This window comes from Tupaia chinensis, unplaced genomic scaffold (genome assembly GCF_000334495.1).
Source record: "Tupaia chinensis unplaced genomic scaffold, TupChi_1.0 Scaffold000628_1, whole genome shotgun sequence".
Classification (NCBI taxonomy): domain Eukaryota; kingdom Metazoa; phylum Chordata; class Mammalia; order Scandentia; family Tupaiidae; genus Tupaia; species Tupaia belangeri.
The window spans coordinates 934,974-962,051 of record NW_006160148.1 but is presented as its reverse complement, the minus strand read 5'-3'; the positions used below and the strand labels follow the sequence as shown (position 1 = coordinate 962,051).

Below are 27,078 nucleotides of genomic sequence, written 5' to 3'. Positions count from 1 at the left end.
GAATGCGCTTCTTAGCCCTCACTCACTTTTTGGAATGTGCCGGGTTCCTGATGCGACCAGGTGCACACACACAGTCTGCTCTCAGTGAGAAACTGGTCTCTCTGCCTCTGCCTGGAGGACTTACCCTGCCCGTGTTACATGTTCTAGTCACAGCCTGCATGTCCCCTCCATGGCACTCATCGCAGTGATATAAAAAGATGGGAAAGCCTTCATTTCACCATCTCTTATTTTCTCTGCCCAACTCTCACCACACCAAAGAAAGAAAACTGTAGGTGCTATATAATTTCTAAGTAAGATGGGTTTCCTGTAGTATTAAGACAACAGAGTGGGACACACATTCTTAAATTTAGAAATTTATTCTGTTTAATCCACAAGCTTTATATAGCTTTAGTTTAAAAAAACAAAAACAAAAACAAAACAAAAACAAAAAAATCCAAAACAGTGAAACCAAGACACTATATTTCAAAGTCTGGGCCCTTCCAGCCTTCCAAATACAAGAGCTCTGAAAACTGTATATACCAATTGGAAGAACAAGACAAAAATATGAATGGAGCCATGAAATTTAATTAAACAAAATTTTATGTAACTGAAGGATCCTTCCTGGGACTAGTTAATTCGTGGGAATAGTGAATTTCTTTCACAAAAAAAAAAAAAAAAAAAAAAAAAAAAAGAACAAGAACAAAAAAGAATTAACCCAAACCCCCCAGGAAAAAAAAAAAAAAACCAGAAGGGAATAGAGTGAAATTCCAGTGTTCCAAATCAACTTGTTCCACATCAATATAAACCCACAGTGTCCTGGCAAACAGCTTGCTTTCATTTTCAGTCTCACTTTAGAGTTTGAATCCTGATTCATTTCAGCAGAGACTCCACAGGCAACAGGGAAGATTGTGGCATCGAAAAATTCATTTGTACTTTTGTGGGAGTTAACAGTGGTCTTCTTTCTGGGCAAGCTCACAAACCATTAATAGGTTGGAAGCCTAACTTCAATGGACGCTAAGACAAAAATCAGAAAAAGGGGGAAAAAAAGAAAAAACAAAAACCTCTGGAAACAGCCAGGGGCGTTTAAAGAAACCATAAGAATGCCAACAATATTTAAACCCCCTTTTTTAAAAAAGGGATTTTTTTTTGGCTTAAAATATTCCACTCTAAATGAATTTATGTCAGCTGTCAATGAAAGAATGTCACTAATACACTGTGGACACCTTTTGCAATGTAAATCCATGCCCTTTTTTTTTTTTTTTACATGGTGAACTTCAACCTAGCAATTATTACAACAAATGTTATAGTCTAAAGCTCAAACACATTTTAGCAATTTTGAAATTGAATCGCGTACAAACCAAATAAAATTTACATCGTAACAAACATTTCCACCTAAGACTGTGGGGACACTTGAGCCTTCCGCATCGATCTCAGGGCCTTCTCACGCAGGTGCTTTTCTAAGTCATCGAGGTTATCTTCAGCTTCGCTTTCAGTCTCCTAAAAAGCCAGAACGGTCAAACCGTTAAGTCTTGCGACACCCAGGAAAGAGCATAACCGTGATGGCTGCACAACCCTGACTAAAAACCACTGACGTGCACACTTTAAATGAATAGACTGGGCACTAAACTTTATCTCAAAGAAGCTTCTGAAAAACAAAACCAAACAGCAAGATTTTTGGCAGCCCACTAAGAAGCAAACCAGAACAGGACCAAAAGCTGAGGAGCCAATTATTAGGGGAAAATTATTTAGCATGTTCCCAAATCCAATGAACCTGCTACCTGGAGGTACTACAAGACAGCCGTGCACACAGCCCACCAGTACCTTCTTGGGCTCTGGCGCTGCCTCTGGCTCTTCCGGGGCAGATGTGGTTGTAGCGACCGCTGTGGCTGTGGGGGTCAGGGGAGCTGTGGCAGCTGCAGCCACAGCCTTTTCCTTCTTGTGTTTTTTGTGCTTCTTGTGCTTTTTATCCTTTTTATGCTTCTTGTCCTTCTTTTTCTTCTTTTTCTTTCCACCTCCTTCTTGATCTGAATTCTAGAAATCCAGAAAAATAACAGCAATATAATCAATCCGATTAAAACTCTATCCAATGAACATTTTATTTCACCCAAGGACGGCCTAAATGGACCACCTCGGGCCTTCACAAAGGCTCCGGGGAGGGGCAGGAGGAAGGCCTGAGGCCCATCATCAAGAACAGTACCCTACAGGTGGGAACTGCACTGAGAACAGCCATTTCCCACAGATTCTAAGAACTGGAAAGGGCCTTGAAGGAAATAGATTCTTGCAGTTTTTCCCAACTAGCTTCACTAAGCCAAGTTTCCCAACAACATCTAAGTCAGGTCTCCAGGAGGGCAATAAGGAGCGCCATCTCCAGATGAGAGAAATTCTAGCAGCTGAACTTATTAACTATTAGAGCTCATACAAACTGCTTAATTTTTTCCTGAACCCCCTGTATCTAAAATGGGTATAGTATCTCTACTTGAAGCCCTTAAGGGAATTCCTGTGTAACACCCACAATGCTTGCCTAGTGTGTAAAATGCTTAATCATACCAGCTATGCTTACACAAATACCAAGTCACCACCTGACCTCTCCCTTAGAACAGGCGTGCTTTATTCCTCTTCACTGCATAGATTATGTTGTCGGGGAATGTCATGACACATTTTTACATAGAAAAATACGTCACGAATTCCCTGACAATCCAATATATAAAGTCTTACAAAAGACAGGTTATGCTATAATTGAACCCAGTCGGCTAAAGAGCACACTCATAGGGGAGGGAGGGGTGTGAGGGGGTATGTGGCGCGGTGCCGAGAAATCACCTGCACAGGGGATGGCCACACCACAAACTCTTCTCTTTCATCACCCTCTCAGGATTTTGGGCATGCATGCACATGCACCTGGCGTGATTTTCAAGCTGTCAGGCCTCGGACTTGAACTGCCCAGTAGGATTCAGCCGCCTTAACCTCCATGCCACCTGCTGGCCCTAGTCTAATTTTTTTTTTTAATGTAGTTGTTAGAGGGCATACGCACCTGCCAGAGGGAGGGAGAGAAACCAACCTCCAGGGCAGTGTGGTCATCACACCTCAGACCCTCCTCCGTCTCCCCACCATATAGCATGTTGGGCCTCGTACACATTATACCTCGTGTCATGTTTCTCAAGCTGGAGGGGTCATGATTCAAATGGGACCAGCCATGCGGGCTCTGGCTTCCTCTAATCATCAGGCTATGGGGTCAGTCCTGGTCTGTAACTTTTAAACTTCACATTCTAAGACATTATTTGAAATTATCCACAATCCATCAATTAGCATGCACAATTTAAACAGACAGACACTAAATCTGCGATATATAAAACAAACACTTGCCCAAAATCAGATTTATGACTTACTAAGGGGAAAAAAATGTCACTTTAACATCCCAGTGATACTTTCTCTGCTTCAAAGTGACCACACATGTGCATTTATAAAGAATGTCCCAGGTCAACAGGTAGCATGAAGGTTAAGGTGCTGGATTCCCACAGGGCCAACCACAGTTCAAGTCCCACCCCTGATGGCCTGAAAATCACACCAGGCACGTGTGCGTGTGTGCCCAAAATCACAGGAGGAGAACAGAGAAGGGACTGCAGTGTGATCATCCCCAACAGGAGGTATTTTCTCATGTTCCATCTTACCACCTCTCTCTGGTGAGCACATGCACCCTATAGCAAAAAACCTTAACAATAATAATAAGTGTCCAAAACAAGGCAGTTACATACCCTTGCCGGTGATGGGCTTGGTGTTGGGCTTTTAGCCTTTTTGACTGGTACAGCTGGTGACCAGTTTGTAGAAGGTGACTGAGACTGGACAGGGGATGGAGGTGCTGGGGGCTTTTGAGCTGCTGGCTCGGGAGATCCAGAGACAGATCTGGAGGACGACACTCTCCTTACAGACTGCGGACTCGGTGATGCAGCCCTAGACACAGAGGAACAGGTGGCTTAGCACTGAGGACAGCCATCTCTTCCTAAGATAAAACAGCCAATTATATTACACTACCAGGTCACAAACTTCAACATCTTATAAAACAGCTTTTACTTTGCAGGTTGATTACCTTTGCACACATCAAACTCACACTGACCGAGTCTCCCAGAAATCGCTCAAGCCCCACAACCCTTTACCCACTCCATGAATGATGCCTCCTATATGAAATTGTGAGGCTGGCTGCTTAACTTTCACTTATGGCTGCTTTTATCAGTCTTACACAGATACACAAGACGTTCTATGCAATGCTTTGCTTTAGTTTCGTACCCCTCAAAAAAAAAAAAAAAAAAAACCTGAGCACTTCTAAAAACCAAGTAAAATTCTACAGAATTTAATTTATACCAAAAGTATCTATGAATAATGCTTAAAATTCGCCTTGAAATTCAGTTTGTATCCATAGCTTATTCCTTCCTATACTTTCTCGGTAAAGGAAGAAAAAACAAAACCTTTCAAACATAAACAGCTATGCAGGTAAATATTCCTAAAAAGCATCAGATATTTTTACTTTTTTGTCTTTTTAGGTTCCGGAGTCCTGGAGACTCTCCTAATGGGCCTAGTGCTTGGAGACGGGGACTGCCTTCTTTGGGGAGACGATGATGCTCCCCTCCGTACGGGGGGAGGACTGGAGGTGGTCTGAGGAGCTCGAGGCCGTGGAGAGGGCGAATGCCGTTTGTTTGGTTGTGGCGACCGGGCCTCCCGGGTAGAGCGGCTCGGGGAAGCCCCTTTCCTATGCTTTGATGATAAAGAAGGCGAACGTCTCTTGGCTACTGGGGAGCTTCTTGGTTTGGGAGGTGGAGAATGGGAGACCCGACGCTTTGGTGGTGGAGACGGTGATGCCCTTCGTTTAGGGGGAGGAGGGGGGGAGGCCGTTCTCCTCTTTGGAGGCGGAGAAGGGGAGTATCTCCTCTGTATTGGAGGGGAGTATCTTCTTGGAGACGGTGAGCGTCGACGTGGGGGAGGAGAAGGAGTCCTAGGAAAAACCACATCGTTACGCTGAAAGGCCCAACACAGTAAGAAGGCAAACACACAAAAAAGCAAGCAGTAGTTACGGTCGTACTGTAGTTAACACTAAACAAAGAGTATATTTATAATTGGACATGCTAGAGTACAAAGAAAAAATATCAGTAACGTGTATCTTAGATGACCAAATGAATAAGAAACACTTGTGTGGGACCAGCACTTGGCGTAATGGCTACGCCATGGGAGTCATGGACTCTCATGTAGTTGACCACAGTTTGAGTCCTGGACCTGGTGGCTTAAACTCATGCCAGGCAGGTGTGCGTGTGTGCCCAAGATTCCCAGGAGAAGGGACTGTGGCATGGCCATCTCCCTGGAGGGTGATTTCTTTCTTTCTGTCTCTCTGCTGAACGCACGCACCCTGTACCAAAAAAGAAACACTAATACAGTGAACTCCGATTATGAATCCAAATGCCAATTTGTCTAGAGAGGGCACTTCATAAAAGCTGTTTCAAGTGCAGACTTCCTAATTAAACTGACCGTAATCAGTAGACTTCTGCTATTGTAGATACTACATTACTGATCACAGCTGCTTCAAAGCAATTCAAGATTCTCTTCTCAAAAAACATTAAATGATTTCATATGGATTGCATTAAATGACTTGATAAATTTAAATTCTGAAAATTTCAAGTTCTTCCATTAATCAGAATATCCTATTTTTTTGGTCATCCAAGATAAACTTTACCAAGAGTTTTTTCCCCTTAGTACTAACTTACAAGTAACTAAAAGACGAATACCACCCCAATTTTCCATTAACAAATGGTGTTCTGGGATCTTATATTCCTTGGGTCCTACAATCAGAGACTGTTCCTCGTCCTTTGTCCCTGACATTCTGGAAGAGCACTGGTCACTTACTTAGGGCTTGTTTGGTATTTCCCAATAATAAGACTGAGGTTCTGTATAACGGGCAAGCACACGACAGAGGTATCCAAGTACATCCTGCTAATATGCATTACTAGGAATGCCAACCGAGGAAGGGTACCCGCCAGGACCCTCAAACGTAAAGGTAACAGTTTATGATCACTAGTCACACTACCTTGTAATTTATCCACGTTTACTGTTGCTCTTCACATACTGCAAACGACTCCATTTAAAGCACACAGTTCAGTGGTTCTAGTATATTCACACGGTTTTGTAATCAGCACCACTCCTCACTCCTACCTGACCCAGGCATCATCAACCTATCCTCTATTTCTCAAGGTAAGTGTTCTGGACCTTTTAAGTTTTTATGCAGATGCAGCTTTCTAAGGTACTCCAACCATAAAGACTCTGTTGCCCCAATCAACTTGAACACATTAAAAAATACCTTCGTCGTGGCGGTGGTGTGGGAGACCTGCGCCGGCGAGGAGGAGGGGCAGGAGAAGGAGAGCGCCGCCTTCTGGCGGGTGGTGGAGAGGGACTTCTCCTCCGTCTACCACTAAACCAAAGAGGAATTCAAATGGATTTGGAGTCAGTGACATTTACAATTAAGTAACCTAGAAGACATAGTTTCGATCCCTGTTAACCAAAGGGCACCAGTGGTTACTACACGTTTCAGGGCAGTGGCTTTCAAATTACAGGTGAAGACCATCAGCACTTCTAACTAAAAAACATAACCAGTGGTTTAAATAAGCTTTGAGATATTTCTGTTCATTACATTATTACATATGAAATGGTACATGCACTTTCCACCTAAGATTTGAAAACACTGCCTTACAGTCTTTTTTTGAAGAGGTTTTTGCTATAGGGCGCATGCACTTGCCAGAAAGAGAGAGAGACAGAGACAGAAAGCAAGAAATCCCCCCCCAGGGGAGATGACCATGCCACAATCCCTTCTCCATTTTCCTCTCAGGATCTTGGGCATGCACACACACGTGCCTGGTGTGAGTTTAAGTCACTGGGTCCTGGATTCGAACAACAGTCGACTACATGGGAGTTCAGCAACATAGCCATTATGCTAACTGTTGGTCCCCCTACAGTCTTTTTTGAAAAAGAATTATCTAACTTTTAATTAATTAATTTGACCAGAGGGACAGAGTGTGAGTGCGAGAGAGACAGGAAGTGAGAAAGCAAGCCTCCAGGTGGGGCACTTAAACTGTGGTCTGCCATGTGGGAGTCCAGTGCCCCTAGCCACCACGCCACCTGCCAGCCCCTTTCACAGCTCTTGGACTAGGATGCTTAGTCCAAAAGCTGTGATTTATGCCCACTAGGTCTGGGGCTAGGTCAAGCCAGATGTCTGACACAGGTCTACAGCTTATCCTGACTCCTTGTAAGAACTACTACTTCAAAACATCTAACACAAATTTAAGATGTTACTAGTCACTAGGGGCGTACAACCTATATTTGTGTGACACTGCCTCAAATTCTTAACATTTTTTCTTTTGGAGAGGTTTTTGCTATAGGGCGTGTGCACTCACCAGAAAAAGAGAGACAGAAAGCAAGAAATCACCCCCAGGGGTGACAGTCACGCCACAATCCCTTCTCTCAGGGTCTTAGGCACGCATGCATACATGCCCGGCATGAGTTTAAGTCACTGGGTCTGGGACTCGAACCGCAGTCGACTACATGGGAGTCCAGCGAGATAGCCATCATGCCAACTGCTGGTCCCCAAATTCTTAACAGTTTTAAGTGTTATCTTCCACTGTTCAAGAGTTGCCTAACATTACCTAAAACACTATCCCAAAGACAATCAATCACATTTGTCTATGCACTGAACTATCCTGGGAGCAATATGGTTAACATACAAATCTCTAATAAAATTATGCCAACTAGACTGTCAGAAGTCTGATGACAGAAATATTAAAATACAAATGAAGAGACCAGCAGGCAGTGTAATGGTTAAGTCGCTGAACTCCCATATAGTCTACCGCAGTTTGAGTCCCAGGCCCAAAGGCTTCAAACTCATGCCAGGGATGTGTGTATGGCCATTCCCCCTGGGGGGATGACTTCTTGTCTTCTCTCTCTCTGTAGTGCATGCACCTTATAGCAAAAAATCTAAAAAAAAATTTTAAAATAGCAATGAAGCCAGTTCGCCATCTTTTGAGTAAATTTACAAAGTAGTCAAAACAATTTATTCTTAACTTTTTTTGCCTAGGACAGAAAGGATGCTATCAATGAATCTGCAATTATTTTCAAGTTTCCCAGGGTTTAGGTTTCCCTTTGAAATGGCCTCTTCTGTGTTCTCTCCCATAAGAGATGAGCTGAATTAAGAGTATGGGCAGTGAGGGTGGGGATAGACGGGTATTCTTCAAAAAGTTTGCGGAAAGCTAATAGTATGAAAACCAACACAACCTCCCCAAACAAACAAGCATACGTGGATTTCCATTTTATTTTTTTTGGCACTAAAATAAACTCATACTTCAGTTCTATTTTCCCACAAATTCTTTGAAGTTCTCCTCTATGAACTGGCACTAAAATATTATGGTTTTATGGTCACAGATACTGATCATCAAAAATTTTCAAGGACCAGCAGTTGGCGTAATGGCTATGTCGCTGGACTCCCACGTAGTCGACCACGGTTCGCATCCCAGACTGGGTGGCTTAAAACTCACGCTGGGCGCGTGTGCATGCCCAAGATCCCCCCGGGGGGTGATTTCTCGCTTTCTGTCTGGCGAGCGCATGCGCCCTATAGCGAAAATCTCTCCAAAAAAAAAATCACCGAAAATATGTAACCCCCATTTCTAATAATGAAAAGACTTAACAGCCAAAGCCTCACATTCACTTTTAATAACGTTTGAAGTTTTTCCTTAGTTTTTCTTATCTTCCCAAGTCATTACAAATACAAAATCCCTCTCTACTAAATCTAAGTGGCTATTAACACCCTACCTCTTTGATAACACTGATACTATTAGAATTCTGTGTTTCCTCTGAGACAAGTTTATGCAAATTACCACAATAGTAACCAGATACTCAAAAGCTAAGTCAAATGATGCTTTTAAATAAACATTTCATGTATATTCTCCCTATTTATAATCGGCTTAGGAACTTCTCCACAGCCACCGTATACTAAAAATGGTATGTGGTCACCCAAACAGGACGTTAAGCCTCTAAGTCTTCTGACACACACCACTAATTTATGAAAGTGTCCAACCAACCTTTTGGTCACTGGCGATTGCCACCGCTTTCCCATCTGCATCCTGAGAGCAGTGGAGAAAACAAATGTCAAGAATTCCATTTGCTGTTTATTTTGACAGAGTTAAAATACACGATGAAGGTATTTTAGAAAGCCCTCAACAACGTAACAATAACTGGCTTACTCTTCTAGTCACACACGTATGACACGGCGGATCAGAGCCTACCCAGCTGTGATGGAGCAGTAATAGCTACCCCCACCCCTTAAGCCAGCCCCACCCCAAACAAAGTCCAATGGTTTTCTAACGTCCTTGAAATGAATGCATGAATCAATTCTAAAGCCTATAGCCCACCCTTTAAGTTATTTAGTTGCATCGAAACTGCCCGACACCAGTGAAGACTACGGAAGAAAACTGTTACCGAGGAGAGGTCTCTTTTTGGCGCTTCCGTGGTGAGGGAGAGGCACTCCTGGAAGGGGAATGTCTCCGCCGCCTGCCCACCTCACCATTCTTCACGTGGGACCTCTTGGGTCGCTCATCTTCTGAGGAGGAGGAGGAGCCAGAGTCTGTAATTACCCAGTAAAGAAAGTCACATTAGATTTGTGCTTAGAAGAGTCTGTCCTAGTTCTCTGAATCTAAGTGGATGGAGTATTCACCAACATAAGCCAAGTAATTATTCTGAACAGAGACAACAGCAATACTCAAGCATTTCAAAGTCGAGCATAAGTATGCACTATTACATATATATGAGCTATAGAGCTCATTTCCACAGTACAATCCAACCAAGACGACTGAAGTGTTTAAGAAGTCTAGTCATTTTCCAAATAACTAAGTGAAGCTTAAAAAGCATCAAGCAATTACATGATTCTTGTTACTCTAAGCACTTAATAATAACTATGAGATGGTTTGGTTTCCATTTTATAAATGGAAGCAAAGGTAAGACCTAGAAGCAGTCTTTTTTTTTGAGAGATTTTTTTCGCTATAGGGAGCGTGCGCTCGCCAGACAGACAGACAAAGACACAGAGACAGAAAGCGAGAAATCACCCCCCAGAGGGTTGGTCACGCCGCCATCCCTTCTCCTCCATTCTCCTCTAGGGATCTTGGGCACGCATGCATATGCGCCCGGCATGAGTTTTAAGCCACCGGGTCCGGGACGCAAACCGCGGTCGACTACATGGGAGTCCAGCGACATAGCCATTACGCTAACTGCTGGTTCCCTAGAAGCAGTCTTAAGTAGCAAGTAAGCTAGTAAGAACAGAGCATCTAATACACAATATCTGTGCACATCCTCTTTGATCTGGCAATTCCAGTTCCACTGTTTTACAGATGCACTGTGTAAATACACAGAAAACTAGAAACAACCTACATGCCCACCAAACAGCAACTGGCTCAGAGAACACGGTCTGAGAATAATAAAAAATGCTACAGCTAGCAAATATACAAAGTAAATCCATAAATTAACAGGGCAACTGTTCTAGACATGGTGTTAAGTTAGAAACAGTATTTCTAAAGTTTGATCCTGCGTGATTTTCTTTTCTTCCTTCTTAGCCATAGACTTCTCTATGTGCACAGGAAATTTCTGAATAACAGCACTGGGGGATGGCCAGCCCTTAGCCTAGTGGTTAAGGAAGTCAGAACCTGCTGGCCAAACCATGGTTTGGAAAATAGGCCAGACTCGTGAGTATATGACCCAAAACGTGTTATGATGGAGAGAATGGAGAAAGGACTGTGGTGTAACCATGCCCACTGTGGGGTGCTTTCTCCTCCTTTTCTCTGGTGAGTACACACCCTCTGGCAATTAAAAAAATTATGCTAATAAAATAAATTTTAGGAGATAAACTGGACAGGTTGGAAAAAGAATTACGATTTTCCAGTATTACAGCACTAGTCGCTGTTGTACTCTGAGGACCTACCATTTTTATAATGACTTAAAGGAAAACTACGTTGGGGACAGCAGGTGGTAGTGGTTAAGGCACTGGACTCCCACACAGCCGACTGCATTTCAAGTCTAGGATTCAGCAGCCTGAAATTCATGCCAGGTACGTGTGTGTGTGTGTGTGTGTGCGCCCAAAATCCCAGGAGAAGGGACTGCAGTGTGGTCATCCCCCTGCGAGGATGGTTTCTCACTTTCCCTCTCGCTGCCTCTCCAGTGAGCACATGTGCCCTATGGCAAAAACCTTAAGGAGGAAAAAAAAAAAAGGAGAAAGAAAATATTTTTTAAAAAAGGACCTAAAGGAGCCAGCAGGTGGCACAATGGTTAAGGTACTAGATTCCCACTGGCCGACCACGGTTTGAGTCCCAGACTAGGTGGCTTTACATTCTCAGTCCACCTCTGGTGGGTGCATGTGCCCTAAAGCAAATTAAATAAAGTAACAATTATTATAAGGTTAAATAATACTAAAAACAACAGAAAAAATTCCCTAAAACCAAAAGAGAAAAAAAAAAAGGTGGTCCCTCTGTCCTACCAAGATTTCCTATGTGGGCACAAATGTGTTATTTCTATTAGATGATGGATATTTATGTCATAAATATAAATACATACATATGTGTGTGTATATTAGTTAAGAAATACGGGTAGAAAAAAATGTAATAACCGTCCTTACCAGATGAAGACTGCTGGTTTTGTCTTCTATACTGGCGTCTCTGCTGCACAGAATCTGCTGCAGCCATTTTGCCACCTTTATCTTCTTCTGAAAGATGGATGCATTTAGAAAGTGCTTCTTAGTTAGGCACACAAAGATCTGACACATGTGAATAGTAAAACAGTATCTCAAACCTTAATCTGGTTGGGTCAAGCAACATTAACTACTACATTTGCAAAATAGAAACTTAAAATGTCAATGATTTAAACTTCCTTCAACGGACGTAGTCAAAATAATCTTATTTCAGTACATATTACAAATTGGCATGGGTGCTAAGCACCTTAAAACCAATCAACTAAAAAGCAGTTATGTGTTGAAGCTGGGGATTCTAACCATGTGCGTCTGACTTCAAGTCTTGGTGCTTATCCATTAAGCCGTATCCTGTATAATCAATCTTTATTCAGAAAAGAATGACGAATGTGCAGAAAAAACCAACACCAGCTTTTAAGAAACAAAACTTACCTGATTCAGATAACTCCACTTTTCTAGGCTTCGGTGCTGGTGAAGGAGACTCTCTTCTCTCAGTAGCTTTATGTTTTGTCACTAAAAGAAATGGAGAGAAACAATCTTTATATACCAAGAAAGAGAGGGCACCACATAAAATGCATAACTATTCTTAAAACAAACAGAAACTGCTAAGAATTCAAGAAGTTCTGGGACAAGCAGGTGGTATGGCGATTAGGGCGCTAGACTCCCACAGGGCAGTGGTTTGAGTCCTGAACTGGAGGCTTGCTTTCTCACCATCCCCCTGCCCCACAACACACACACTCAGGTGAGCACACATGCCCTACAGCAAATTATAATGATGATGATAATAATAAACAAAATTAAATGAGACCTTGTCGTCATTACCTTAACATTATCTGAAGTGGAAGCAAAATTTTAAATGTTTGGTGGGCAGTCTCAATAAATTCTATCAGCTCAGTGCCCCACAACCTCAAACACACAATACACCCAAACTTCAGAGACCTAACCAACATAAAAGCTTTCAAGCAACCACTATAGAGTAGTTTTGGAAAAGTAGTAAAGATAATAAATGATAGGGAAATAAGAATCTTTTATAATAGTAAATGATATTTAGATATTTATTTAAGATATTCTAAAACCTTAAGAGAAGGGAATTACGGCTCGACCATGCCTGACTGAGGGGATGCTCTCTCTCCCTCTCTCTGAAGACCACCCATGCCCTCTAGCAAAACTGTAAGAAGAAAAGAGGCAGCTCTATTTATGAATTAGCCAACTTATTTTACCGATGGAAAATCATTACATGGCAACTACCTTTCATAAACTTGTATGAATGCACACGGCTGTAAACGATGTCACTAGCACCACACCCCCTCTCTTCACTGCCCTATTTCACAAACAAGGAAATCTGAGACGTACAAGGAAGTTAAATAATTTTCACCAAAGTCACATAGAGAATTTAAGTGAGTTACATAGGATCTGATTCTGAGACTACTGGGTTTTTATTTGCAGCAACTATCATCTCTGCTTGGAATAACCATCCACTGCTGCAACTGAAATCCTGAGTACAGATATAATCATTAATGTCATCGTGGATGAATCTGAAACTCCACTTGAGAACTTTTCTCTACGAAATAAACCTAAAGACAGTTTAACCGCTCCAGGATCCTCACACCTGTTTGTGTGATTAAAGCATTATCATGGGACGTCTGACTGGGAATGCAGATACATCTCATTTAACCCAGGGGTCTCTGGACACTGACCGACCCTCGCCAGTTTGTGGTCTGTGGGACCCAAGTGGCACAGGGGCGGGTGAGCAATGGATGTATTTACAGCCTGCGTTCTGCTTCCTGTCAGGTTGGGGGCAGCATCTCTCCCCAGGGGCAGAACTATGAACTGCACGTGCGAAGGACCTAGGCGAGGACTCCTTATGAGGATATAATGCCTGATGCTCTGAAGTGAAGCAGAGGTGATGTTGCTAGCACAGCAGAGTGGCTGTGAGTATTGCACTGTGGTAGGTTGTAGGATTATTTCACTGTATGTTACAATGTGACATGTAATAATAATAATCAAGTGCACAATAAATGTAGTGCTTGAATCATCTTGAAACTATACCCTGCCACCCCATCCCAGTCGGTGGAAAAACTGTCTTCCAAGACAATTCTTGGTGCCAAAAACGTCGGGTACCACTGACTTAACAGACATTCATATTCACAATTCTGTAATAGCTTATTCCAAGAGGTAGTGACTTAGAGAACTAGTTATCTAACACAGCAATCTTACTCTGCTAAAGGTAATCAAACTGGAGAACTTATCACTATGTTCCCCACCCCACTTATTAGATTTTTTGCCATAGAGAGCAGACTTGCCAGAGACAGAGAAAGGTTAATTAAGTAAGAAATCACTCCCTCAGGAGGATGGTCACACTACAATGTAGCCTCTTTCCTCCACTCTCCTCTTGGAATGTTGAATAGGCACTCACATGCACTGTGTTTTTCAAGCCTCTGGGTCCAGGACGAACCACAGTGGGATCCAGCACTTTAACCATTATGCCACCTGCTAGCTCCACTACTTTTTTAATGACCAGAATTGTATTAAAATAAGCCACTTCAATAAACCACCAGATTGGTACAGAATGGTTGACACCTAATTTTTATGAATTATGAGAGAGAATGGGGATAGCAAAAAACTTGTATTTTAAGAAATTCAAGGAAATGAAATAGAAAGGTTTTAAAATTCTTAGCTATTTGAGGCCATTTCTCTACTCCATAGGCTATTTTTTTCTTCTTTTATTTTTTGCTATAACGTGTGTGCGCTCCCCAGAAAGACAGACAGAAAGCAAGAAATCATCCCCCAGAGGGGATGGCCACCCCACAATCCCTTCTCCTTTTGGGATCTTGGGCACACACACACATGCACCCGGCATGAGTTTAAGCCACCAGGTCCAGGATTCGAACGACGGTAGACTGCATAGGAGTCCAGTGACATATCTATTACACCAACTGCTGGTCCCATAGCCTCCTTTTTTTTGAAAAAGGGAGATTTTTGCCTTAGGGCACATGTATGTCTGCCAGATAGAAAGACACAGTGAGAGGCAAAGTGAGAAATCACTCCTGGGGAAGTGGTCACGCCACAACCCCTTCTCCTGAAATCTTGGGTGTATGCAAGCACATGCATCTGGTGTGATTTTCAAGCTATCAGGTCCAAGACTCAAACCATGGTTAGCCACAGTGTGAGTCCAGCGACGTAACTGCTACGCCATCTGCTGGCCCCCATACACTCCATTTTTAAGTGTCAGTTAATCATCAGTTCCTGAAAAGATATTACAGGCATCCTATTATCGATAGAACTACACATTTGGAGCCAGCAGGTAGTGTAGTGGTTAAAGTGCAGGACTCCAACATAGCTGACCAGAGTTCGAGTTCTGGATCGGAACCCGGCAGCTTGAAAATCATGCTGTGCATGCGGTGTTTACATGCACAAAGTCCAGAGAGAAGAACGGAGAAGGGTCTATGGTGTGGCCATCACCCCCAGGGGGTGAGTTCTTAATTTCCCTCTCCAATGAACACATCTAACCTATGGAGAAATCTACAAAAAAAAAGAAAGAAAGAAAGAAAGAAAACTACATGTCTGAATTACTACCCAGAGAATAGAGTTCCAAAATAATAGAGGTTGGTTATTTGGATGTCAAAATGCATTTTTCCCCTAGAAACATTAAAATGTGGTTATGTTTGCAAGATAGTTGGTAAATGCCTAATTTGTAACTAATACAACTGCAGTGCTGTTTATTTTTTCACAGAAATAATTCCTAAGTTTTAACATGATTCAACCTCTTATTAATGATTTTTAACTAAAATAGTCTCATTATTAATACATTTACTCCATCAGACAAGTATCTGTGCTACTCTGGTTTAGTATGACTGAAACATAGCATTAAGATAAAACAATAATGTTTCACACTTCTGTGTGTCTAAATGAGATTTTTATAAGGTTAATGTTTTGTTGTGTCTTTTTAAAGAGGGATTTTTGCTATAGGGTGTACAGAGACAGAAAGTGAGAAATCACCCCCTCACCCCCGCAGGCCCCGGGGGAATGGCCACGCCACAGTCCTTTCTCTGTTCTCCTCTTGAGATCCTGGGCAAGCATGCACACTCAGGCAGCATGAATTCCAAGCCCCAGGGTCTGGGACTCAACCACAGTTGACCATGTGGGAGTCCAGTGACATAACCATTATGCCATATGCTGGTCCGAATGTTGTTTTAAATATTAAGGGAAAGGGAAAAAAAAAATTATTGTGGCATGAAGTCAGATGTTTAAAAAGGCAACTGAAAAACCAGAATTTTAAAGGTACTTCAACTGTCCTATTAATTATTAATTATTAATCCCCCAGACTTGCCCAACAGATCACTTGTAAAATCATTACGTGACCAGAAATAGTAAAACAACCATTATGAGCACAATTTAGGACTAAATACACAAGAATACCTCCATTACCACAGGTATAGATCCTGTTCACATATTTCATTGAATATGCTGCACTTTCAAAACACTATTTTATACACTAAGATAACTCAGATGTCATTGATTACAAAGTCTTTTCCTAAGACTCTCAGAGCAAATGGTAACTCTACTCCAGACATCTAACCCTAAGCCCCCAAACACTTCCTGTTTCCTTCCCACTCCATTTGCCCACTATCAACAATAGAGCCGCCACCCCTGTCCTGGTTAGTGGCTGTCACAAGAAACACAAATCTGAAATCCATTCCACTTCAAAGGTTAACTCTCTTACTAGCCCTAAAGAATTCTCTGTTCTCCTCTTGAGATCCTGGGCAAGCATGCACACTCAGGCAGCATGAATTCCAAGCCCCAGGGTCTGGGACTCAACCACAGTTGACCATGTGGGAGTCCAGTGACATAACCATTATGCCATATGCTGGTCCGAATGTTGTTTTAAATATTAAGGGAAAGGGAAAAAAAAAATTATTGTGGCATGAAGTCAGATGTTTAAAAAGGCAACTGAAAAACCAGAATTTTAAAGGTACTTCAACTGTCCTATTAATTATTAATTATTAATCCCCCAGACTTGCCCAACAGATCACTTGTAAAATCATTACGTGACCAGAAATAGTAAAACAACCATTATGAGCACAATTTAGGACTAAATACACAAGAATACCTCCATTACCACAGGTATAGATCCTGTTCACATATTTCATTGAATATGCTGCACTTTCAAAACACTATTTTATACACTAAGATAACTCAGATGTCATTGATTACAAAGTCTTTTCCTAAGACTCTCAGAGCAAATGGTAACTCTACTCCAGACATCTAACCCTAAGCCCCCAAACACTTCCTGTTTCCTTCCCACTCCATTTGCCCACTATCAACAATAGAGCCGCCACCCCTGTCCTGGTTAGTGGCTGTCACAAGAAACACAAATCTGAAATCCATTCCACTTCAAAGGTTAACTCTCTTACTAGCCATAAAGACTGGAAAGAAGAAATTTCTGAAATTAAACTACCAGATACGGAAGCGCCACAATTTCACCTTGCCTTCCATCTCACCTCCTCAGCAATCGCAGAGGCACTATGGGGCAGAAGGTTGGGCAAAGTATAACTTTATTTAACCAAGAATGAGAAATCTTAAATTCTGTTCCTGGTTTTTTGACCTTGACCAAGTCATCTGAGAACCTGTTCTTGGTGACAATCCTAAGGTTCTCTCAGCTAAAGTTAATACTGTTTCAACATAAAAGGTCGCTCGCATACTTCAAAGCACGATTCAGCTCCAGTGGACACAGGCAGCCTCTGACTACACTCACTGCCCAGTGTGCCTCTTTGGTTGGACTTTCCTTGGATACGGAAGTCTTGTCCCCAAACCCAACGGAACACAGCTAGTCCTCTGTCTTTCACCATGACTTATTTCTCTACTTACATACCCACCACTGTGACTTGCCTGCAAAAGCAAACACAAAGGCTGGCACTGCACAGTCCTTTAACAAGCAACCTATTCTTCACAGTCCTTCTGCTCAGGTACTGTAGGATGGAGACAGAAACATCTCAACTTGATCGATATGCTTTTCCAAAATAAAAGATGAGGACATTCATCATTATTTTTCTTTTTTTGCTAGACAGCTTTCTGGCTCAACACAAAGGAAAGGAATTTTCAAAAGTGCAAACCTCACAGGAAAGACAAAATAGGTTAGGGCAATGAGCATTAGATTTGGACATGGTGACTGGATCACGGACAGACTGAACTTCACTTCTGAAAAAATAGTGTGATACAGGAGGTTAGGAGAACAGTGACCCCGAGGCTCCCTCCCATACTTAAGCAAACCTGGAGCAGTTATCGGTTTCCCTATTCTTACCCAGCTGCTTGCCTAGGTCTAGAGCCAACTCAAAGAAACATCTTCATTGCAAATCACCAAATCCACTTAATGTAAAATTCAGAAAACAGCTCATCAAGCTCATTAAAATATGTATATAATTAGAGTTCTGTCCACTTTCCTGTTCCTAACCTGCAACTTCCCCCGAGATCTGAGCCCTAGTATGTTAACCTACAGGTTGCTCTTTAAAACCCAACTGCTATTGCAGCTTTGTAATCTCCCAGTACTTCTGCTACTTACTTTCCAGACTGTATCACTCTAGCCCTGAGCACCAAAGACCCAACCGAAATGGATTCCCCAGTTTTCTCCATGTGTACTTAATGCTAAAAGAACAAACAAATGGACAACTTTAAACCATTCATCACAAACATTCTACCTGTCTGAAGGATCACAGATCATAAATTCCTCAGAAATCAATCTGCAGAATAAATCAAGTACACTCAGAACTCTGCCTAGAGCCTAAATTAAAATCACAAATCGGCTTTTAAAAGGACACCATATCCTTCCCTTAGGAACACAATGTAACCAAGAAAGAATTAAAACAACATAAAATCCTCAAATAAAGTATCGAACAAAAAAATTCTTAGGGAAAAAAGTTAACTAGCTTCACAGTAGTCATATGTGGACACAAACTTCCAAGCTCTCTAACCCAAGTGGCCCAGGACGGGTTATCTCTCTCTTCACATGCTCAATGCCAGAAGATACCACTGAAAACAAAATGCTTTCACGCATAAATTCTTTTTTTTTTTTTTTTAAGAGAGATTTTTGTAACAGGGCATGCTCACCAGGCCAGAGACAGAAACAGAGACAGAAAGTGAGGATTCACTTCCAGGGGGGATGGCTGTGTCACAATCCCTTTCTCCTTCATTCTCCTCTTTGGATTTTGGGCATGCATGCACATGTGACTGGTGTGGATTTAAGTCACTGGGTCTCGGACTTGAACCGTGGTCAACTACGTGGGCTTGAACCATGGTCACCTATGTGGGAGCCCAGCGACAACCATTACGCCACCTGCTGGTCCCTCACACAGAAATTCTACTTCAACAAATCCCAAGAATTTAAAGCAGAGGGAGAAAAAAGTAAGCTTAACAAAGAATATCATGTAGAAATAATTAGCCAACTACTTCATACTTTGGGAATGCGTAAGGGGCAACAACTAAATACAACCCTTGTAACCAAAGACAAAGACGTCAAAGCACTTCCATGTGTCTGATTTTTACCTTTACCTGAAGTTCTCCCTGGAGACACAGAAACACGACTTTTTCTTGTACGATTGGATTGCTGGGGTGTTGGGGAATGACGATTAGTTTTTGGTGGTGGAGTTGCTGGAGGTGATGGCCTGTGCCTTCGCCTTGGGGGACTTGCCGAAGGAGATAACCTACGAGTTTTTCGAGGGGGACTGGACGTCCTCTTGGGAGGCTTCTTTGGCGGTGACCGGGAACGAGATGAAGAGGATGATGAGCTACTTCCAGACAGAGATGCTGATGAGCGCCGCCGGCTGTGGAATAAAGTATTCACATTCATTATATGCATACTTACAAAGAATGACTATACAGGGATGTATGCTTTACACAAGAATACAGCTATTGTTATCCAACTTTTGAGTTTATGCAGCTAAGCACATTAGTGAGTCCAAAAAAGGGGAAACAAAATCATAACCTAGGGTAGGAAACAGCTAGTTCTGAAATTAAAAATAAGTAACTTAGATTCTGATTGTTTGCATTGTCTCTAGTTATAAAACTTCACCATGTTGACTATTAAGATACAGTAACTAACCAATCTCTTTCTTCCTCAGGATCAATATTTGTGTTTTGGAGTTTGCATACAAAATTTAGGTGATAATGTACTTTTCATTTAGTAACACGGTGTCAGGCTACCTTGAGGATGCATTAAAAAAAGGGAAAAAAGACAGATTAGGAACTCATTTAGCTACATAAACTTAGAAGTAGGGGCCTCTCGAATTCTGCGGCAAAATTTGTGGTTAAGTTCTGTTGCAATTATGTGTACCTGCAGAATTCACCTTTGGCGGAAGAATTCCTGAGAACCTGAAAAAAAGAAACCCTACCTTAAGTGTGAGATAAAAACTGGCCAAAAGGGAATCTTACACAATCTGTGAAATATTTTTGATTGCTAAAAGGCTTGGCAAGCAATTAAAACATGCTGCTTGCAAAACTCCAATAAAGAAATAGCTGTTTCCACTATTTTCATTCCAAAAAGCATCAACATTACTTTTTTCCAAAGGAGAAAATAATCAATTTAAAAAAATGTGATGCCTAAACTGTTCCATTTGTAGTCTCATCTAAGAGCAGGAGCATCGATCCTGTAACTTTACTAGGGTAACAGTAGTTCAGTAGACCTTGACAACCCCTCTTCCAAGGAAAGGATTACGTATTTTTTAAAGTATAGGACTTTGATTAACCTAACTACAGAAATGAAGAATGTTTCCTCTCTTTATTTCCAAGCTGATTCAGTTCCCTGAAAAAAAGCTTAACGACAAGTAACAAAATTCTGTTCAATGTATAACCCAAAGCTCAACTGTCACAGTGCCTTGCAAAACCAGGTGAAATCTATTGTTTAAAGCCCCATACTCTGCAACCAGTGCACTGGGCCTCTACTTTGGGCAGACTAATTTACAATTGTTTTGTTAAAAGTTGATTACGTCCAAAATACCAACATTTTACTTTATGATCCCTTTAAAATGATCAATAAAGAACCCTATGAGGCCAGCAGATGGTGCAGAAGTTACTGGACTCCCACATGGCTGACCACAGCTTGAGTCCTGGACCCGGTGCCTTCAAAATCATGCCAGGTGTGTGTGCATGCAAGCCCAAGATCCTGGGAATAGATTGTGGTGTGTTCATCTGCCCTGGGGGAGGTGGGGGTAATTTATTACTTTCTCTCTCACCGTCTCTGTCTCTCCTGTGATTGCACCCTCCCTAAGGAAAAAACTTTACTTTAAAAAAATAAATAAATAAAAACTCATTACTGGTGGGGTTAGATTTTACCTAATCTCTTTAAAAGCAACTATTTTTTTTTTTAAAAAAATGACTTTTTAAAAATTATTTTGACTTGACCAGAGAGGGCTAGAGTGAGAGAGTGAGAGAGAGAGAGAGAGAGAGAGAGAGAAACTATTAATAGATGCCAAACTACAGCTATTTCTGTAAAATGGGATTATGGGACACACAATTTCAGCTACTTTTCAGAAGCCAGTGATAAAAGCCAAAGGAAAAATGATCAATTCCCTTACTTGGTGGATTTCTTGGTGGGTCTGAAAGGGTAAAAGGTAACATAAAGTATCAATAAGATGGCATATTTCTTGTTTACTTCCAAAGCTAGACTAGACTTTTTGGTAACACGGGGCTTCGAATGTATTAAATAGGCTCTTTAGAAGACTTGCCTACTATCACTCCTGAATACATTTTTCCAGAGACACTAATTCAAAAGGTTATTCCCCAATTATCCCAACAAAGATCAACCTAAAATGGCAAATATTTGAAACTTCAAAATTAAAAACAAAAAACAAAAACCCTCACCGTCTTACTGGAGATCTGCTCCTCCTGTGTCTTGGTGGAGGGGGCATTCGCCTTGGTGGAGTTCTTCTTCGAGGAGATGGCCGCCTTCTCGGGCTTGGCCGCCTCCGAGGTGAATATGATCTGCCATAACAAACAAAATTAGGGGCTGAGTAAAGCAGGAGCAGGCAAACTTGACACCATTTTCTCAACGGCCACATTTAAAAAATAAATTTTGGGGGCTAAAACTTTCCATTTATGTAGATTTTTATGATACCCAGGTGTCTTCAAAATCTCTTATGTAAATCCAGGCAATATTTACATTATTAGGTCACCAGAGAAGTTATGAAGTACTTTTCTATGCAAAAATGTGTCATGACTTTCCTGATGACCCAGCAGAAGTTTTCTACTGCTTTGAATTACTTATTGGGACCAGCAGTTGGTGTAATGGTTATGTCGCTGGACTTCCATGTAGTCAACTGCTGTTCAAGTCCCAGTCCCGGTGGCTTAAACTCATGCCGGGTGCATGTGCATGCGCGCCTAAGATCCCGAGAGGAGAATGGAGAAGAAGGGATTGCGGCATGGCCATTCTCCCTGGGGGGGTGATTTCTCGCTGTCTCTCTCTTTCTCTGTCTTCCTGGTGACGTAACACCTAAGATCCATCACAACGGTAACTCACAACTCACCTTGATCGGGATCGATGGCGCCGTCTAGGTCGAGTATGAGAAGGAGAGCGAGAGCGCGTCCGGGATCTTGACTTGGAACGCGATCGAGATCTTGGTCGAGTCTTCTCCTTTTCCTTTTTGGAATTTTTTTCTGGAGAAGGTTCTTTAGGCTCTGGTACAGGTTCAGGCTTGGGAACTTTCAAGATGTCACTGTGAGAACAAAAGTTTATTTTTTCCCTCTTCCACTCAAACTTTAAACTCTTAAATCAGAATAAAATATTTTCAAAATCCAGACATCTCTCTAGTTCTCAAAGACACATCAGTGAAATCCGGTGAGCAACTAATAATCCTAACTATTTGTTTCTTAAAAATGCCAAGTTGTGCACTATATACTGAGAAAAACAAAACTACAAAAAAAAATCTGAAACAATACTACATAGAGCAGTCGTCACCTTTGGGGCATATTTTTTTTTTTACAGGCTCACACAACTTCAAATACTCTTTAACAAGCTAAAATATCTAAATGAGTAAATAAATCATTTTATCTTGTTAAATCAGAGTGCAGTCACTTTTCTTTAAAGTTTATTTACTTATTTCATGAGAGATTTAAACAAGCACAGCCAAAAGGGTCTCAGGCCATCGTTCTCCCTGTAGCCTTCCAAGTTAGCAAGGTCATGCATCCCAAGTGCACAAGTCAACACTACAACCAAACCTTGATCTCCTCTGTGGTTATGGGACCTGGTGGCTAGAAACTCACACCAGGCGTGTGCACCCAAAATCCCAAGAGAGTGGAGAAGGGACTGTGGCACGGCCATCCCCACCACGGGGTGATTTCTCACTCTCACTCTCTCTCTCTCTGGCGAGTGCATGTGCCTTACAGCAAAAAATCTCTCTTAAAAATCAATAAAGAGCACTGTGCTACTGTTGTACCACTGTGGTTGGGCTTGCTGTCACTACGAACAGCCTCCAATTGTGATTGTTCGTAACTAATTTTTATGTACTTGCCTTGTAGAAGTGGCCTCTTGTACTGAAGGTTCTTTTACTTTTACTGAAGGTTCTGGAAGCTCTGGAGTTTTCTCCTTCTTTTCCGGAGCTGGGGAAGGACTCCGGCTCTTGGTTCTGTGACGGGGAGATCGAGAATGACTGCGCTTTCTCTCTCTCCTGACAGGGGAAGATCGTCTTCTAGGGGAAGGAGATCTGGATTTGCGTCTAGGATGAAAGCAATTTTTTTTTTTTCAGGTTTTTGAATAACAAGAATTGGGAATGAGGGTCAAAGGGAGAAGTAGTGTTTCTGTTGTTGTTTCATCACGGTTGTTTCCTGATACCCTGTATTCCATGTACCCGACGAAAAAGGACCAACAGAAAACCAGAAGAAAAGAAATAAAGAGTAAAATTCTCAAATACAGTTTTAAAGGACTCTAGTCTTAGGTTCTTAATTCCCAGACAGCATCCAATAACCAACTTTTCAGGAGCTAAGAGGTGCTTAAAAGTGAAGTGAAAGCTCCCTAACAATAAATCAATCCCAACAAACTACTTAGATGCAGACAGATCACACCATAGTTAATTAGGCATGGCCCTGATATGACAGAAAAGTGACTAGTGTGATTAAATTCTTCAGAAGAGAAAATACATCAAACTTGCATAAGGTAGTTTTTTAAGAAAGAACCCCTTCTCCCTTTTGAATGTGTGTTCAGTGTGGACAAAGTACGCATACATGTCCAAAATCCTGAAAGGAAAGAAAGACGGAGAACAGATTTTGGCGTGGCCATTCCCTATTGGGTGCTTCCTCCTCCCCTTCCTCCTCCTCCTCTCTCTCTCTCTCACTGAGAGCATGTGCCCTCTAGCAAAAAAACAAAACATCACCACCACCACCAACACTGCAATCCTGGTTTATCAATTGTAATGCATTTACCACATCATGATCTGTGCTGAACACTACAAAAAATATTACCTCCATGGTAAGAGGCTATAGTTATCAATTAGGTAAATGGAAAGGACAAAAAAGTTATCTCCTCCCTCACCTAGTTTCAGCAGGTTTAAGGCAGAAATAGGCAGAACCCTAAAGGGAAAAGCATAATGGAATTCTCACCTTTTACCACAAATACAGTAGAAGCTGAGTCGTGGATTTAAAAATGTGAACCTAACAAGTGTCTCATTGGTAGGAAGAAAATAAATGAATAAATTGGGTTCAGTACAACCATCTAAGGAAAGCAGAACAGGGAATTAGACAACTATTTTATGAATGGCTAATGAGTACGGATTTCTAATTAAAAGGAAGTAGAAAGAAAAAGTGAGTCTGAGTACATCAGAAAATAACTCAGATTAATCAAATGCTGTATTTAAACTAAAGTAAAATGGAAGTAAAGTCTAGATTTTGATTTAGGATTTAAGAGTTGAGCAATCACCAAGATTTTGGAGACAATCAGTAAAATGATGTCTCAAACAAAAGAGCAAAGATTTCTTCAGTCTAGAGGCAAACTACTGCTCACCATGAAAACTGTTAGGATGGAAGAAATCCCCTAAATAGTGGAGCTAAACACTCCTCTTGCTTTTTAACTGTGAAAGTTTCTATACACAGAATTCTGGAAAACCTAAAGTACCCATAAAACACTAGACACGGGGAACCAGCAGTTAGCATAATGGCTATGTCGCTGGACTCCCACGTAGTTGACCGCGGTTCGCATCCCGGACCCGGTGGCTTAAAACTCACGCCGGGCGCATGTGCGTGCGTGCGTGCCCAAGATCCTGAGAGGAGAATGGAGGAGAAGGGATTGTGGCGTGACCATCCCTCCTGGGGGGTGATTTCTCGCTTTCTGTCTCTCTCTGTCTGTCTGGTGAGCGCACGCACCCTATAGTGAAAATCTCTCCCCCAAAAAACAAAAAACCACTAGACACACATCCCTTGTATAATACCTTCTCGGGCTTCGAGACCGCTCCCTTTTTTCTCTGCTGCTTTCTTTTTCTTCTTTGTCCCTCTTATCTTTATCTTCATCTTGCTTTTTCATAGATGCCAGTTTTTCTTGTTCAATCTGCAAGACCAGGTTTTCAAAGTACACATAGTGGAACATTTAAGAACAAGCAGCAAATCGAAGATAATCTCCCATGCTTAATACCAGTGTGGTAACTGTTATTTTGTAAGCCTCTGAATAAGACTGGTCCCTGTTTTTCCACACTACTGGCAGATGTTAAGACTGGTACTATAGGGGAACCCACAGTTAGCGTAATGGCTATATTGCTGGACTCCCGTGTAGTCAACCACAGTTCGAGTCCCGGATCACGCCAGGCACTTGTGCATGCGTGCCCATGCCCCCTGGGGAGTGATTCCTCTCTCTCTCCCTCTCTCTGGCGAGCGCACACACCCTATAGCAAAATCCTCTCAAAAAAAGAGAGATTGGTGCTACAGGGCCAGCCAGTGACATGGTGGTTAAGGAACCTAGATTCCCCATGGCTGACAGTGCTGTTGAGTCCCTGATCCAGTGGCTTGAAAAACACACTAGTTGTGCGTGTGTGTCCCAAATCCCAAGGACGGAGAAGAGCTGTTTTCTCACTTTTCCTCTCTCTTTATCTCTCTCAGCATTAAAGCCACTTCTTTACAAATGAAGAAGTATTTGGTGAAAATCAATTCCTGAACAAAAGAGATGTTTCTGTTTTCAAGTTTACTTTAAAAATTAGCTTCTGGGAGCCTGCTCGTGGCCTGCTATTTAAGGGAGCTGGATCCCATTAGGCTGACTGCATGGTTTGTTTGAGTTCCAGACCCAGTGGCTTGGAAAACATGCCTGGTCATGGGGACCAGCAGATGGCGTGATGGCTATGTGCTGGACTCCCATGTAGTTGACTGTGGTTTGAGTCTTGGACCCGGTGGCTTAAACTCACGCCGGGTACATGTGTGTGCATGCTCAAGATCCCAAGAGGAGAATGGAGGAGACAGGAGTGCAGCACGGCCATCCCCCCGAGGGATGAATTATGGCTTTCGGTCTGTCTTTCTGACAAGGGCACACGCCCTCCAAAAAAATAAATAAATAAAATAAGAGAAGGGATTCCCGTGTGGCCAAGCTGCGGCTGGGGTGCGCTCTCCTTCTCCAGTCCTCTCTGGCAAATACACGCACCCCCTGGTAATTAAATAAAAAAGGATTTTTGGTCAAGCCTGTAGTATAGTGGTTAAGCTCTGTATGTAGGGAGCTGAACCCCACACAGCACATTATGATTCAAATCCCTGCCCTGGTAGCTTGAAAAATAAGCTAGGTGCATATGCATGTGTGCCTAGGCTCCTCATGGGATAGAGAAATGGAGAAAAAGGACTGCCCTGTGACCATGCTCCACGAGGAGATGCTTCCCTCCCTCCCCACACGCATGCCCTCTAGCAATTAGAATACAAAAAGATGTTCACGTTCTTCTCATTCTTTTATGATTTTATGTGTATTACATACATGGAAGAGTTTGTGCTTACCTTTTACACTGTTATTCAAGTTCAAATTTCTTTTATGCTAGAGACATTCATGTATTAATGAAAATAGATATTTAAATAACGGCCCTATCAAATTACAAAACCTTGGAAAATTACATTCAATGTACGGGAGGAGTGGTAAACGTAAAACTGAATGTTAATATATATTGCAGCAAAACAAAACATACTGATATTAGCTGGGTCAGGTAAAACTTACGGTTTGTCTCAGCAACCTGAATACTCCCCTGAAATTGATATTACGAGAAAGAAAAGGCTATTACCTGTCTCTGTTTTATTTCTTCTTTCTTCAGTTCTAGGAAAGCTGAAGGGATTCCAGCGATGTTTTCTTGTGCACTTAACAGAAGGGGCCACAGTTCTCCCATAAATTCTCTAGCATTTTTTCCATTCAAAAA

The 27,078-nt window shown here is 41.9% G+C and overlaps 1 protein-coding gene across 8 annotated transcripts in view; it reads right to left on the bottom strand.

The window, feature by feature from the left end:
* Nucleotides 1-885: 885 nt before the first annotated feature.
* SRRM1 (serine and arginine repetitive matrix 1) overlaps nucleotides 886-27,078 on the bottom strand; it is a 31,744-nt gene continuing 5,551 nt past the window's right edge. For 2 of the 8 annotated variants that reach the window (XM_006159397.3, XM_006159401.3), the window contains 15 exons: nucleotides 26,947-27,078; nucleotides 25,135-25,250; nucleotides 23,227-23,430; nucleotides 22,243-22,431; nucleotides 21,581-21,700; nucleotides 19,268-19,545; nucleotides 12,161-12,241; nucleotides 11,660-11,746; nucleotides 9,478-9,622; nucleotides 9,081-9,122; nucleotides 6,314-6,424; nucleotides 4,496-4,960; nucleotides 3,729-3,924; nucleotides 1,801-2,010; nucleotides 886-1,476 (listed from right to left, as the gene is read on the bottom strand). The exon at nucleotides 26,947-27,078 is cut by the window's right edge and continues 39 nt beyond it. In XM_006159397.3, the coding sequence (XP_006159459.1) occupies nucleotides 1,372-1,476; nucleotides 1,801-2,010; nucleotides 3,729-3,924; nucleotides 4,496-4,960; nucleotides 6,314-6,424; nucleotides 9,081-9,122; nucleotides 9,478-9,622; nucleotides 11,660-11,746; nucleotides 12,161-12,241; nucleotides 19,268-19,545; nucleotides 21,581-21,700; nucleotides 22,243-22,431; nucleotides 23,227-23,430; nucleotides 25,135-25,250; nucleotides 26,947-27,078 (2,481 nt within the window). In that variant the 3' untranslated portion in view covers nucleotides 886-1,371. The remainder of the gene's footprint in view (nucleotides 1,477-1,800; nucleotides 2,011-3,728; nucleotides 3,925-4,495; nucleotides 4,961-6,313; nucleotides 6,425-9,080; nucleotides 9,123-9,477; nucleotides 9,623-11,659; nucleotides 11,747-12,160; nucleotides 12,242-19,267; nucleotides 19,546-21,580; nucleotides 21,701-22,242; nucleotides 22,432-23,226; nucleotides 23,431-25,134; nucleotides 25,251-26,946) is intronic. The other 6 variants (XM_027776128.1, XM_027776129.1, XM_027776130.1 and 3 more) reach the window with 6 other exon arrangements.